General features: G+C 42.2%; 1 protein-coding gene across 7 annotated transcripts in view; it reads right to left on the reverse strand.

Annotated features, from left to right (window-relative positions):
- LOC139773534 (uncharacterized) overlaps nt 1-14,410 on the reverse strand; it is a 129,833-nt gene that overhangs the window by 22,819 nt on the left and 92,604 nt on the right. For 6 of the 7 annotated variants that reach the window (XM_071708036.1, XM_071708037.1, XM_071708032.1 and 3 more), the window contains 2 exons: nt 11,333-12,226; nt 8,005-8,082 (listed from right to left, as the gene is read on the reverse strand). In XM_071708036.1, the coding sequence (XP_071564137.1) occupies nt 8,005-8,082; nt 11,333-12,226 (972 nt within the window). The remainder of the gene's footprint in view (nt 1-8,004; nt 8,083-11,332; nt 12,227-14,410) is intronic. The other variant, XM_071708033.1, reaches the window with a different exon arrangement.

The following is a 14,410-nucleotide window of genomic DNA, read 5'->3' on the forward strand; positions in this document are numbered from 1 at the left end:
GTAAACGTTCGGCATCGTCATTTCGAAGCTTTCCATATGTTAATTTGCGGGGTGGAAAATTCGCGGGATAACATTCGGTCGCGTCGATTTATTCCGATCAATAAATCGATTTACGATCGTCAATGCGCGTCGCGCGATCGCTGAGTCGCTATTGACGGATACACGATAATTCCGCTAAGTCAAGGTTTGCTACTTCTCTCCGTCGAGCACGTCCGAAAACGGATATTGAATCGAGTTTCCATTTGCCGCGACATTAAGCGTCGCACACGCGTTTATTTAAAGTCACACTAATCATAGTTACACGGAGAGCGATCAATATTGCTGTGTCAATCTCGTATACCGTGTATACTGATCGTATTATCGATTACGTTGCATCGCGCTATTGTTGCTATCGCGTTAAAATTGTATTTTCACAATGTTGCTCGCCCATCTCACCGTTGCCTATTTGCTGAAACGGATTTATTTTATTAAAATAAAGGGTGAGAGCTTTGTCGGGTGACCAAAGATAAATCGAGAATTATTGTTCTCACACGATAAATTTTGTTGCTAGAAACAACGCCAACGCTGTTCTCCATCGGCCAGCAATATCTTTCCTGACTTTATCCGTCCGAAAAGCAAATTGCTATCACCGATGTAACGATCTACCGTCCTTTACACGAATTGGAGCCGAGAGATAACGTTAACGATATCGAAGATCGATGTCGGCGCAATACCGAGGAGGATTGCCTCCGCGGATTGTCGCTGGTATTGAAAAACTGCGCTCCGCTTGGTCAGTAAACGAAATTAATTCGAATTAATCTCATATTAATGGCGCATTAGCGTCGGCCATGGATTTCGTGGCGATCTCATTACGTCTCCCTCGCGTTTCTTCCACGGGGACCGCGTTTATCTGCGGCAATGAAACCAAAAGAATCGGACGGGGAGGAAGAACTCCAGCTTTATATATATTACATTTAGATTTATTCTGTCCCCTGCGGTGTCTCTTACGTCTTTTATCTCTATTATCTCTATTTGTCCTGAATTATTCGTAGGTTGACAGAACACTCTAATGGATACGCACGTGCGTGATTTAACGTAACGTAACATCACTTAGAACCTCTGCTAGCTGCGCATCGCGTTCGAGTTTACGTGATCAAATTGTATATAATCGAAGGGCAAGTAGATAAAAGCGGTGCATGGCGTTTTATTGGCATTAAAGTTGAATTGACAGTCGGTGTAACGCGATCTAATATTGCGCATGGAATGGGGATCCATTAAGGTCAGAAGCTAATCCCTGTTAATAATAATCGCGATGGTAATTTGATCAGGTCACATAATTAATGTCCATTTTCTCTTGACTTGTTAATAATGGATAAATTTGGAACCGACAAAAGCTCTTCTTGGACTTCGCGATAAAGTTACATTCAACAACAAGATATATCTGTCTCGACAATTTGCCGCGGTATTGTTAAATTATCGCTCTACATCCGACGTTAATTTACGCGAGCCTATTATGCAACTCCGCAATAATTCCTTATTACTTTTCTGCTGCTATTAATCACTTTGTTCTGTGAATGCTTTAATCCCGCATAAACGCAAAACAGAAAAGCTGCTTGATTATTATTGCTCTGGTGGAGTATTTTTATTCTTTTTGCGAAATGAATATCGTAAAGTTACGTGGAAAGAAAAGAATATAATTTTCGCTCCAGGCGCAAATATCACAGCTGGTTGTAGCTCTGATGGATGATGTAGGTCAATGGAACTCGGGTGCTATATATCGATGCCCTGGGACAAGCAAGTGGCAAATGCCGTAATGGAAGTTTTGAAAAAATCATAAAGTTCGTGAAATCCTAATGAATCATGCTTATTGCCATTTTCGGATTCTTCAGAAGCATCCACGGCCTGGTACTTAAAGCCAGACAAATGCTCGTGGTTAGAAGACTAAGGAAACGCTCATAAACTACTATCAAGTTAAAGTAATACAGATTGCTGCTCCCATGTTGATACGCAAATTGTATCGTGCTATGTTTCATCTACTACGATATGTCAAATTTTTACAAGTATAAAGAGAATCAGGTGAAAAATTTATTTAAAATTTCCCAAATTTAGATCTTATAATTTAAATGGTATTCAGATTTATAAATAAGTTTCACAAACATTTATAATTATAAATAATACTCGGACTTTTAAATAGATGATAATACTCGAACTTTTAAATAGATGATAATACTCTGACTTTTAAATATATGATAATTATATTTAAATATATGATGATTACATTTAAATAAAGAATTCCACTCATAATGTTTTATATGCTGCCTGCTAACCGCGTACATATTGCACACGTTACACGTATATTAGATTTGTAAATCATATTATAACGTCAGGCGTCGCTGCGCGTTTCAATTGTGAATCTTCTTAGCGCGCGCGGTTCTGACTCCTTAATGTAAAACGACGCAAAGAGCGAATAAAACTTCGACGAGAAGGCGCTAAGATGCGGTCCAGGCGGTGGCAAGGGGGAAACGAAATGGAATATTCCCGTAGGTATTTATTCAAATTAGTTTCGGGTGTGGCTGAATACTGTCGCCGGCCGCGACAGACACGATTTGTAATGCTGGGCTATTGGGGTCCCTACCGTACGCCCGTAGGGGGATGGAGTTTTAACCGGGTCGTTGCCATCCCGAAGCGCAAGTTGGAGCGAAAACGCGAGTGTCTCGTCGCCGATATGGCCAGACTGCTCGCGAAACCTCGATGACCTCGTGCCTACTCTTTTCGGCAATCTCTTAAAGGCTTTCAGGGATATTAAGTTTGAGGCTGAAAATTAAGACTGTAAGACGTGACAAAGTATTCGCTGTGAAACTCACCCCGCACCGATGATGCACTTTGCGAGGTCAAAACGACCCTTCGGGAGCTTTTTGTCTGTCACCGTGTAACAATACCCATGATCGATTAATTCAAATCGATCGCGACAGAAGCAGCATCGACGCGATGGCACGATTTTTCCGATCTTATTTAATTTTCCCGATATTCATGGCGTGATATTCAGCCGTCTCATACAAAAAAAATCGATTACATTTAGAATTGTAAAGCTCGGTGTTCCGAGCTGTCGGCAACATCTGTTTCATGGCTCTAACGATTACGACGGACGATTGTTCGTTCTCTCAGTTGCGCGTTGCGTTTAATACATTTAAGTCGATCGCCGCATAAATCGCGTTTCCCGTCCTCGCTGCGCACGCCGCGATTTCATCGGTGTAACGCGACTTAATTCTACATATATCGTACGGATTAGCGACGATACATGCGTGATTCAAGCTCACACATCTACACGGAGAGAACATTGGATATTCTCCTGCATGTTCTAATACCTAACCAAGAATATCGAGAGAGAGAGAGACTGCAGAAAGCAACATTAAAAAATTGAATCTCTTCACGGCAGAAAATCCGTTTTGTTCGAATATTTTTAGGTACAATGATTTTTCCTCCTGTCTATACTTTATTGAAAAAAATCGTGATATCAGAGAAGAGTCGAAAATAGCGCTAGAAATATTTATCCTCTCATAGAGAAAAAAAATACAGTATGAATAGTTTCCAGATATTTCTTTTTTATTGAAACGAAAATAACTGGCGATAGGAAAGAAGATACTAGAACAAAATATTAAAGAGACTGATTCTTTTGTAAAAAAAAAAACCTACTGACATTTTTTTATGTAATTGTATAAAGAGAGGCATTATTTAAAAAAAAACAAATTAAAATAAATCCACAACAAATTCATAAAATACAATTATACAATTGGAAATAATTATATAAAGAGTCGATTGCCATTCCCAAAATTTTTACATTTATATCACAAAATATATCTATTTTATTTTAATTAAACATAAAAGATCTGATACGTTATATGGCGTTTACATTTGTAATTTCGAAATCACTTTTGAGGTAAAATATTTTTTAATAAATATTAAAAGGTTTGTAACTAAAAAAACATAATTTTCGGGAGTTCTGCATTTATCGTACGACTACGTGCGATCGTACGATAAAGCCTGAAATGTGCGGTATAAAAATGGACGATCAGATTATCTCGCTGCGAAATAAGCTACGTTCGACAGTTTATAGACACGATACCGTAAGCGTAATAGATGAATATTAGCAGTCTCACTTACGGAGTAGCGATTATGCAAATCGCTGTTACACTCATGCCGTTAGAATAAAATCAAATAAAGAGTACTCCGTGTTCCCGTTATACATTTTGCGCTTCGTGGAATAAAAATAGCCCGGCTCTCGAGTGACTTAGCGAGTTTCGCGAAAAAAAAATTGCGTGGGCATATATACAGAAAAATCCCAAACTCTCGTCTGACGTGGTACGCCTACGTTCGACGTAAAAAAATATCTCGCGTTCCGTGACGGATCGCGGTGCTCGTTCCGATCGGCTAGTCGGAAACACCGCGTCATTGACGGCGTGTCCTTCCACGTGGTACCGCCGACGTATCACTCACGTTCGACAAACATACCTTTACAATGCAGTTTTCGAACAAGAAATCTGGTTTGTTAAATCTGCCTGAAACTTCAAAGCTTCAATTTTATACGACGAATACAAGTTTTGTAAACGGTAGATTTCGCAGCTGAATTCCCGAAGTACGCAAATACGAAATTAAGAATACTTCAAAGAAATCCGCGATGACGTTTGCGAGGAAGCACCTCAAGAAGATGGACACGTCCTGTCTTCGAGAACCGAGTTCCTACGGATCGAAGGGAGTTTATATGCCAATCATACGCTATTGTCACTCAACAATTCCGCCACCCTTATTGAACGCAGCCATTGTTACACTGGCATCCAGAGTATTCACTGGCGAACAAAGAGTAATTAGCTGCAATATGGCTGGCTATTTAGGCCGAGCTGGTGGCCACCATATTCATGAGGATGAGTGATGGTCGGTGCGCGCGTTGATTTGTCGCCCGGGGTTGACGAATTTCTACTTTAAAGATTCCTCTTGTTGCGAGCGCGATCGCTTGTCTCAATCGATTTTCTTCCCGAATGCCATCAATAACCGATTACTCGCGAGACAGAATAGGCTTCAAAGAACAAGCGGGACAAAAGATTACGCTTATTTTTAACTTTCACGTTTTACTTTATATCTTGTCTGTTTTACTCCACTTTAAGCAACGTTGCAACCGTTTATTCCAATTTTACGCCTTCACGCCATTCGAACTCTAATTTTATCGTTTTAAATAAAATTAATGAATACAACCAATTAAATATACAAAAAATTATACTTTTTATTACGTTTTTTTCATGTCTCCTCTGTTTTATTTCACTTGAGACATGATAACCGATTATATCCAATTTTACGTCATTTTGCTTTCACCATTAAAACTTTCTCAATTTTAATAAGATAAATAAATAAAATCAATTAAATAGACAATAATTAACTCATCTATACAGATAAATTATAAAAATTCGAATCGTGTTTAAAAACATGGATGTCTATGCAATAATACAATTATATACTCTTTATGTGCTTTTCTTGTTTTATTTGTGCGTTTAATCTCTATCATTTAGTCATTTGGGTTTTTTATTGATTTAAAGCAAACGATTTGAAGTGCATGTAACTGCATTAGGATCTCTGCCTTGTGGCATGTCCACAGCTACGAGAAATGATTCGCCGTTCGATATGAACCCATCGTTTTTGTCATCTCGCGGCTTATGGCTGCTCGTTACCCGTCGGTTCACGCGATTTTCTACAGACGATTTCGCGACGTTATCAGCCTCGTCTCGTCCCTCTTTCCTTCGTAGCTCCTATCCTCGATAAAATGTCTCGATGGCGACTCATCGATCACTTTGAGTCCGTCGCGAGTTTAAGAGAGACGTTTCCGACCACGTGTCGTCTCATCATGGCGACACTTATTCGCTGACATTGATGTAAAGCACTCGTGCCGATACCTCCTCTGCCAAAGTGCATCTTCGAATAACCGTACCTTGATGCACTTTGCGACGACTTTAAGACAGGTAATACTTTTTATATTTCTAGCTGGTAGTTTATGCACATTATACCTATAATGTCTCGTATATTACAATTAATTTTAATTTGACCCCCATAATTTAAATGGCCTAACCATTTTAAATACCATTTTAAATTCGATCCTTCAATTAGATATATTTTGTCCCGAGTACTTGAAATTGGGCACCGGCTATATAAAGCGGTCTTTACGTCAAACCTAACGCGAGAGTAATATAGAAACATTTTCCATCGCGTCTCTGTAGTTGAGTCATCGCGGCAACGTCTGTTTACCGTCTGGCTATCAGAGCTAAGACTAATTGTCCGCCGTGGAACGGACTCGGCATCGTCTCCTGCCTCGTCGTCAAAGAGCTCAGAGATCGTGAATGTGCCGTCGTGACTTGGTCCGCCTCGACACGTGCTTTCGTGCACGCGCGTTTTCCCGCGATATCACGCGACGCATAAATTACCTTCCCCGCACGCGGTCGGTGGGTCAATAACCCAACGGAACGCAATATCGAGAGAAAACGTTTTTCTCTTTCCCCTTTTTTATAGACTCCCTTCCGCAGCCCCAATTGCTCGCGGAATATTTCGCGAAGATCCGTGAATTCTCGCACTCGCAAAAATATTTCCGCATTCTACGAATAAAAACGTGATAGGTTCCTTCTTCAAACATTTCGTATGTATATGTGGTCTAATTAAAAACGTAAAGAACATTGCGCACTAGCGAATTTATAGCAATACTTAGGTACTCGATAACAATTATTCGGACCGGTATGTTTTATTCTTGAAATAATATGTCGTACTTGACGACGAGAGGATCCTTTAAGCGAGGATTATAAGAGTAACACGAAATCTACATCGATTAATTCACAATCACGTAGATAATTATCCCTTTCATATTTACGCGTCCCATACGTGATTGCAGGTATAAATTAATCGACGTAGATTTATCGTCACTTTTTTATCGTCCAGTTATTTGCAGAACTGTTTGTCCACGTCTCTGTGGAGGGTGAAATCAGAGAGCACCAAAACACAATACTGTTTGGAGGATAAACACTGATCCGAATAGCCATTACCGCGCAATATCCGATGAACTTGAAACCTTTGTTCCCGAGGGAAAAATTTCATCTACCGCATCGCGTCGCCCCAGAAAGAATCCGTCCTTTGCGAAAAATGCAATTCGGAATAAATGCGCATTGTTTGTCCCTTCTAATTGCGCGATTGTGGATTTCGCAAAGCGATATAAATTCTTCGCTGTGTAATAAAACAACGATTCTCGCGCGCGGAGAATTCGTTATGGTTGAAAAATAACATCTCGGCAGAACAGTCGGCGAGAGACGCGCCACTTTAACATTACTGTACCAGTGAATTAAATCGCGCTCGATTTACCGGTTGCTCCGGTAACGAGCAGCCCCGTCGGCGTCCCGATCATTTTTCAAACGAGTACTCTCCCCCCCTTCCCCTCAACCCTTCGCAACATAATGTCGTAAATGATAGGTGCTTCGACTCCTCTCTCCGCGAAGTATATGTACCATTATGGTCTAGATTTCGTTCACCTCGCCTTTCTCCCGCGAAATTCGACCGTGCTAAAAGACTCCCGTCTCTTTTCTTCGTTCCCTCTAACGTCAAATTCACCGGCTCCAACCATTTCCGAGAAACATTTCGCGATAGCCAACAAAAGAGTCGGGTCTTGTAGTTACAAAACTCGCTCTTTTCGAATTTGTGAAGACATATATGCTCTTTCAGAAACGAGTTAATCACTCCCACTCTTTTCATCACACTCTCTTCTCTCCTTTCTTCTCTCTCTTTCTCTTACATGCATTTTCTCTCGTTACATTCTCATATTCACTCCCTCCTGCATATATACGATCCCTATCATTCCGACCCATTTCCTCCCTCGCACGCTTTTCCGCCCCTCGCACTCCCGTTCTCTCTCGCCTTTCTCTCTTTTATTCCCATTCGCTCGCCCTTGCTCTTTCCATTCTCTTATCGTTTTTCTTTTCTTTATTCTGGAAACGATACAGATACCCTCCATTATGCTTGAACTGCAGAAGCCGGGACAGTCGGCCGCGACGGGCGAGGCTCCGGGGATTGCCGCCCGCGATTCTGCCAACACAACAACAACAAGGCCGCTTCACGAGTCTAATTCCTAGGCATCTAAGTTCACTAAGAGACTAAACTTAGGAGAGACAATGGAACCGCCGGCGTTCCCGCACCGTGCGCGCTGAATCGACGCGCGCGGAACGCAAACCGGGAAGGACGAGATTCCAACCGCGAGCGGATTGTAAAGATACACGGAAATTAATGGTTCAAATTGTTCAAGTATAACGCTCGTACCTCGCTTATTTCGCAAATCAAACGTGTTTACAGCTGCATTCTCCGTCTCCCAAGGTGGACGTCGATTTTGCGAAACCCTGTACATGTTTCAACAACGACTTAACGACGCGACCATGAGACCTGCATGTTTGTCATCATCGACAATGGCAAACGTGGCGTTGCAGAAAATCAACGATAATGCATGGACGACTGCCGTTTCGTGACCGTTCAAAGTCGGACGGAGAGAAATCCACGTCGGCGGCGATGACAGCACGTGTGAAACAGGGCGATCGATCGTCAATCAATCAGCTTTGCTGATCTCGTTTCAACGCGATCGCGTTCGATCTGATCAAGCGTAGCGCGCGCGATAATACGGTAAAACACTAAGCGATGCGACACCATTTAAGCCCGATCGTACGTTGCATAATAGCACGTGACATAATGGGCGCTTTGTCAATCGATTTAGCACCGATTAGCCGACGATTAATTTGTATAAGTTAATTCGAGGTACCGATTATGTTACGGACGACGTTAAATTACACGATATTATTATTGAAACGTGTTTCGTGTTCCGCATAGCGGCCGCGTACCGCTTGTGACGCGTCGAAACGCGCGTGAATTTAATGTTCCGCATTTTGCTCTCCACTCGATGTTCACTGAATGAGGATCTTTTTTTTTTTTAATTCACTCAATGCTCGCGAAGCTAGAGCCCACTTTACACGATCTATAATTCGCGTCACATTCAAGATAGAGCTCTATTTATAATTTTTGATGTGCCGTGTATTTTTACATTTGTATGTAGTTAATATATATTTTATATACAAGTGATATATATTTTATGTACATTTTTCAAATGTTTTTCGAATTAAGAACATAAATAAAAATTTATAAACAGAATTCTATTCTGAATTCGAATCTGTATTCTGAACTGTAGATCGTCTAAATCAGGCTTACGGGAAGAGAACATGCTTTATCTATTGTAATCTTCAAAAATATATCTCTGTCGTTGCCATAATCCGTAATAAAATGAAAGTCTTTGACTTACGTAACGCCGCAACGTTTTGCGAAGCCAATCGAGACTCGATTTTAGGACGCGTCAAATTCCAGGATTCGTCACATTAGTAGCGCTTATATTCTCGGATTCAACGCTCACGAAATTCAGGACGCTCCGAGGGAGATACCGTTGCATAACGAATGACTTGCAACAATGACAGTCGGGTGTTCGTGTATCCTCCGTTTGCATCCAAATGGTATACGAGAATTTGAATCCGACTTACGCGAGATGGAGAGCGCGCTCGGCCCCCCCGGTCTAGTGGGATCTCGCTCTCGGGGAGCTCTCGATACGCGCGGCGTGCACTGTTACGGGACACGTTCCAATAACATGTATTGTATTTCCCGATGAATGTGACGCGCTTCCGAAAATACGCGAACCGCCCAGGAAGCCGGGAAACGTGGGGGGGGGGGGGGGGCAAAAGCGCGAACGTAATTATTGAGCCAATGGCGTTCTCTCGCGAGACGTTAATTTCCCATCGATATTGGAATGTTCGCGTGCATCGATTTATATGCCGTTCATTGAAATCAAAACGGATGTAACACGCTCGCTATGTCTGCGTGCAGAATAATTTGCTTACACAAAACCTCGAGGATAGACATCAATGTAAATAATTTGTTTCGACGTGTGACACTTGGACGTAATTTTTCCTCTTTATAACATCTCTTTTTTATCTACAAATCACACATAATTAAAATATTTATTGAAAATAATCTCTTGTAAATCAATTGTAAATCAACGATTGTCTGTTTCCGATTACTTTTTGTCTTACCCTTAAAATTTCTTTTTAACAACACTAATTTCGGTTTTGACAACACGCGAGTTTTTCTTCTTTTTTTTATAGGCACGCGAATTTTATTGCGTGAATTTTATTGCGCGGACAGCTTGATGGATCGCGCGCGAGTCGCGCGACCCAAGAACGAATGTCGTAAAGTAAATAAAATTATGCATCGGCTACCTGTTGATCCGCGTCACAGCCTGAAGGAGCCATCAGTTTTTAGGGTGTCATAACGTCCGGTGCGAATGCAAACTGAACCCGAGCCTCATGCTGACGTACACACCTGAGACTTCGAGATTGAACGAGGTGCACATATCAGAATCCGCCACATGTGCCAGCATCAACGTAAAAATCTATAAAGGGTTTAGCGAAGGGTTCGCCTACGTTTGGAGGAATTTTAGAAAATCAATCTTACAATTAGATGAGAAGAGAGGTCGCTTTGTTCTCTTAAGTTTCTCAAAAGATTAGACCATTTTTGCGCGGAACAGTTCGATACGAGTACAATTACAAAGATAAAAGAATCGATATCGTTGTAGAAACATATAAAGGGTTCAATAATGTTATCCACTTTTGAAAAGATTGCAGTAACCTTAGAAAGTCAGATTTCGATTAATTCTTTCGTACTTCCCGAAAAACGGAATTAGTCAGAGGATAACATCTCGTCCGATCGTATCGTACGAGAAATAACGCGACACTCGGGAAACATGGTGGCGAAGTTTATTAACGGTGACTTTGTGAAGAATAATTTCCGAGGTATATTTACTAGAACTTTATAACTAAAAATTACACAAAGTGATTCTTTATATATCAATCTTCTTTATCCGTAATTAATTAATTAATTAATTATCCAGTTTCCATGTTCTTCTGCTGTACATTATTTGTATTAACGTTTAAAAAAATATTGCACGTACTCTTTAAATCATACATCGCGTGATATTTCGATGCCTCGTTAGCGGTTTAATAGGTAACCGGTGCTCTCGCCGATAATTCTCGGTCCGAGAGGCGAGCGAAGGTCCGGAAGAAGGCGCGACGTGCCGACGTTCCATTCTCTCTTAAGCTTCGTCGTGACGAAATCGGGCGCGCGTAAAAGCGCGAGAGGCACGCGCGCGCAGTGTGATAAAAAGGAAAGGGAAAAAAAGAAGAAAACGAAAGGGGGCAGCGGGGAGCGAAAGTAGTGTTGTACGTGTGTCGGTAGAGATTATATCACTCACTCGGCGTTGGTCTCCGGCGTGGGCAGGTCACCGATGGTCGTCAGCGTCAGGGTGGACCAGTAAAGGGAGCCGAGATACTTCCTGGTCAGGGTGGCGTACTCGCCGGGCCGGTAGGGATACACCCAGTCGCCCTGGAAGCTCTCGGCCTCGCTCAGCAGGTAGTAAAAGCAGCCGAACCAGTGCGCCAGTATGAGCAGTATGTGAATGAGATTCAGCACGCGCCAGAGATTCGGATAGACCGTCCGCGACTCCACCATGTAGTAATAATTGTACACTCGGTAAATCTTGAGGAACCTGGGGAACCTCAGCATGGGGTTGCTGCCGAGGTTCACCTGGAGCAGATCGAGCGGCAGCAGCGCGAACAGATCCAGAACGAAGGACTTGGATTTGAGGTAGTGACCGGCGAGCTTCCGACTGTTGTAGACCATCAGGCCCTGCTCCAGGTAGCCGGTGCGAAACTGCACCGCCACGTCCAGGAAGAACACGGCGTCGGTGAAGCCGTCGCAAGCGAGCCAGGTGTTAGGCGCCAGCGCCTGCAGCTCCGGCAGACTCTGACGGACGATCAGCGTCCAGAGATTGTAGAGGACGCAGGCCGACAGCAGCATCAGCCAGTAATAATAGAAATTCTCGTCGGGATTGACCACGGTCTTGGGCGGTTTCTGGGGCCTGCGGGGTCGCCTGCGGCGCCGGTTACCCGTCTCCTTGTCGTCTGTCGCGTCTCCCTCGCCCTCGGCGGTGTCGATGGTCTCTTGGCTCTCCGGTATCTGCCTGGTGGAGAACCTCTTCAAGAACGAGTCCTCGCGCTTCAGTGGCGGCTTCTTCTGGATCGTGGAGATCGCCGAGGACAGCTGCACGGTTGTGCGCAGTTTCATCCACCGTTGATTGCTCTTCGTTCTGCGGACAGAAAGATAAATAGGTCGCCAGTCAAGGACGAAAGGGGAAACGGAGCGCGAATCCTGCGGATCTCTCCCACGCTCCGTCGGACCAGCCCCTGTCGATTTAGCTTTATCCGTAATATTTAATCCGTAAGCTTGAAAAATGTTCAAGCTTACGGTAAACGGACAAATGCGCATCCGATTGTGCGACTCGTCGCACCTTTAATCAAATTATTATGTTGCCTTTTATTCGACGTAAATAACGAAAAGATAAAGTTATTTTGTCCGCAGATAATTTATAGATAAGAAAATACTCTGTAAACCGTGCTATAAAGGTAATCATCGAGTAATACGAAGGAGAACGTTACGACTGCCCCGGCTAAAGCCATCAACTTTCTTGCGGGTAAGAAGAATAACTGCAATAATAAAACCACTAATTCCGCCGCGTACGCTCGTCGGGTTAAATGGAGTCGTTTAAATGCATAAATTGCGGTCTAAGTAAACATCAACGCTCGCGAAATCGTCCGCGAGAATGAAACGCTCTCGTAAACATTATATGTACATTACGTAAGCACTCGATATTGGCGTCATATCCGTCCGGAATATTTTTGATATACTTACTTGAGCGACATGCGGAGAATAACATATTTTTCTTGCCGAAAGGGAGGATTCGTTAAAATTATGCAAACTAAAAAAAGATAGTTTGTACTGTTTAAATATCACTGTGCATCTTTCACATGCCGCGGCAAATTTACATCACGCGTTACTTTATTTGTTTTAATCGTATGCACTGACCTATGAATTATCGGGCGGCGCGGGCGCCTGCATGCGAAAAGATAAAGTTCAAACGTGATAAAGGGGGTTTTCAATGTGCGATACAAAATGCCGTTGAAGATATCTCTCCTATCGATCGAAATCTCGTCCCGCGGCGATCCTATTGTTCCGCTGTTTCTCCGTCGCGCGGCAGAGGAACCGATAAGCACGGATTGTCGGCGCTCAATAAATAATCACGCGCCTCTCGCGTGTATCTACGCGGTATTAAATGAGCCGCGTGATATACGAGTATCCTCCCGTAGGAACCGAGTACGTACTTTAAAGACTGATTTATCCAGACGGAAACAATCTGTTCCGATGACGCGCGTCGGATTTATGAAGGTAGTAACGGATAAAATCATTTATCATCCGAATAAAAAGAATAGATCAATGAGGGAGTCAATATTTTCTGTTCTTCATATCCGTATTTTCTCTTCAAATATGACTAAAAAAATTATATTTTTATTCCTGTATATCATAACTTATTGATAAATATATTTCAGGACTTGCAAATTTTTATTTAGAAAAAACGCCAAAAACGCAATTTTACTTTTAACACTATTTTGTAAATGAAAATTTGAATGTGAATTAATCTATCGTTATAATTACGCTGCCTTTTAATGTATCCATTCCCACAGCCAAGTACTCCCCAATACAGATTATATTTCCACTTTCATTATTTTCTGCAATATTTTACAACTAAATAAGAATCGAAAATATATCGTTTGATAATTATGTATAATGTAAAAATTCTTCAAATTGAAAATAAGCATGAAAATAAGCATTAAAGTATCTATCCTATTGTAAATGAATTTAGAGCAGATATAACAACGCAAACTACATGCCCGATCAATTTATCGAACTTTCAAGTCTATAGAGAGAATATTTTACACTTGATTTTACATCTCGCGCTCATGGAAACTGATTAATTAAAAAATATTACGATTCTCTGAATCGGGTCACTCTTAAAGAAGACATGCTCCCGTGAACGCGGATTCGAGTCAACCGTGTCTATATCATCGCAAATTGTTTGCGACTAATAGACACGATTAATCCGCTTGCGTGTTGAGGGATACGACGATAAATTCGCGTTTTCGCGATTCGGCGAGGCATGTCAGTTTCGCTTACCGTATTCGTATCGCCATCACACGCGCGCATATCGCTTCGAAGGAAATACGATCGCACGACGCACAAACGTGACTTTTAATCGGGATTCCGCGTGACTGCGAACGCCGCGAGTTTCTCGCGAGCCTCATGTATGCATGAGCTTCGTCGCGCGACGTACAGACACAGGAATCGCGCAGAAAATACATTACAAGATGCCTCGTTCAGCAGTCCTCGCTATGATCTATTTATCTAGCACACGAAAGTATATAAGTATATAGCCTAC

Source organism: Temnothorax nylanderi, unplaced genomic scaffold, assembly GCF_030848795.1.
Source record: "Temnothorax nylanderi isolate EJ_2023f unplaced genomic scaffold, tnyl_v1.0 TNYL_tig0063_pilon, whole genome shotgun sequence".
Lineage (NCBI taxonomy): Eukaryota > Metazoa > Arthropoda > Insecta > Hymenoptera > Formicidae > Temnothorax > Temnothorax nylanderi.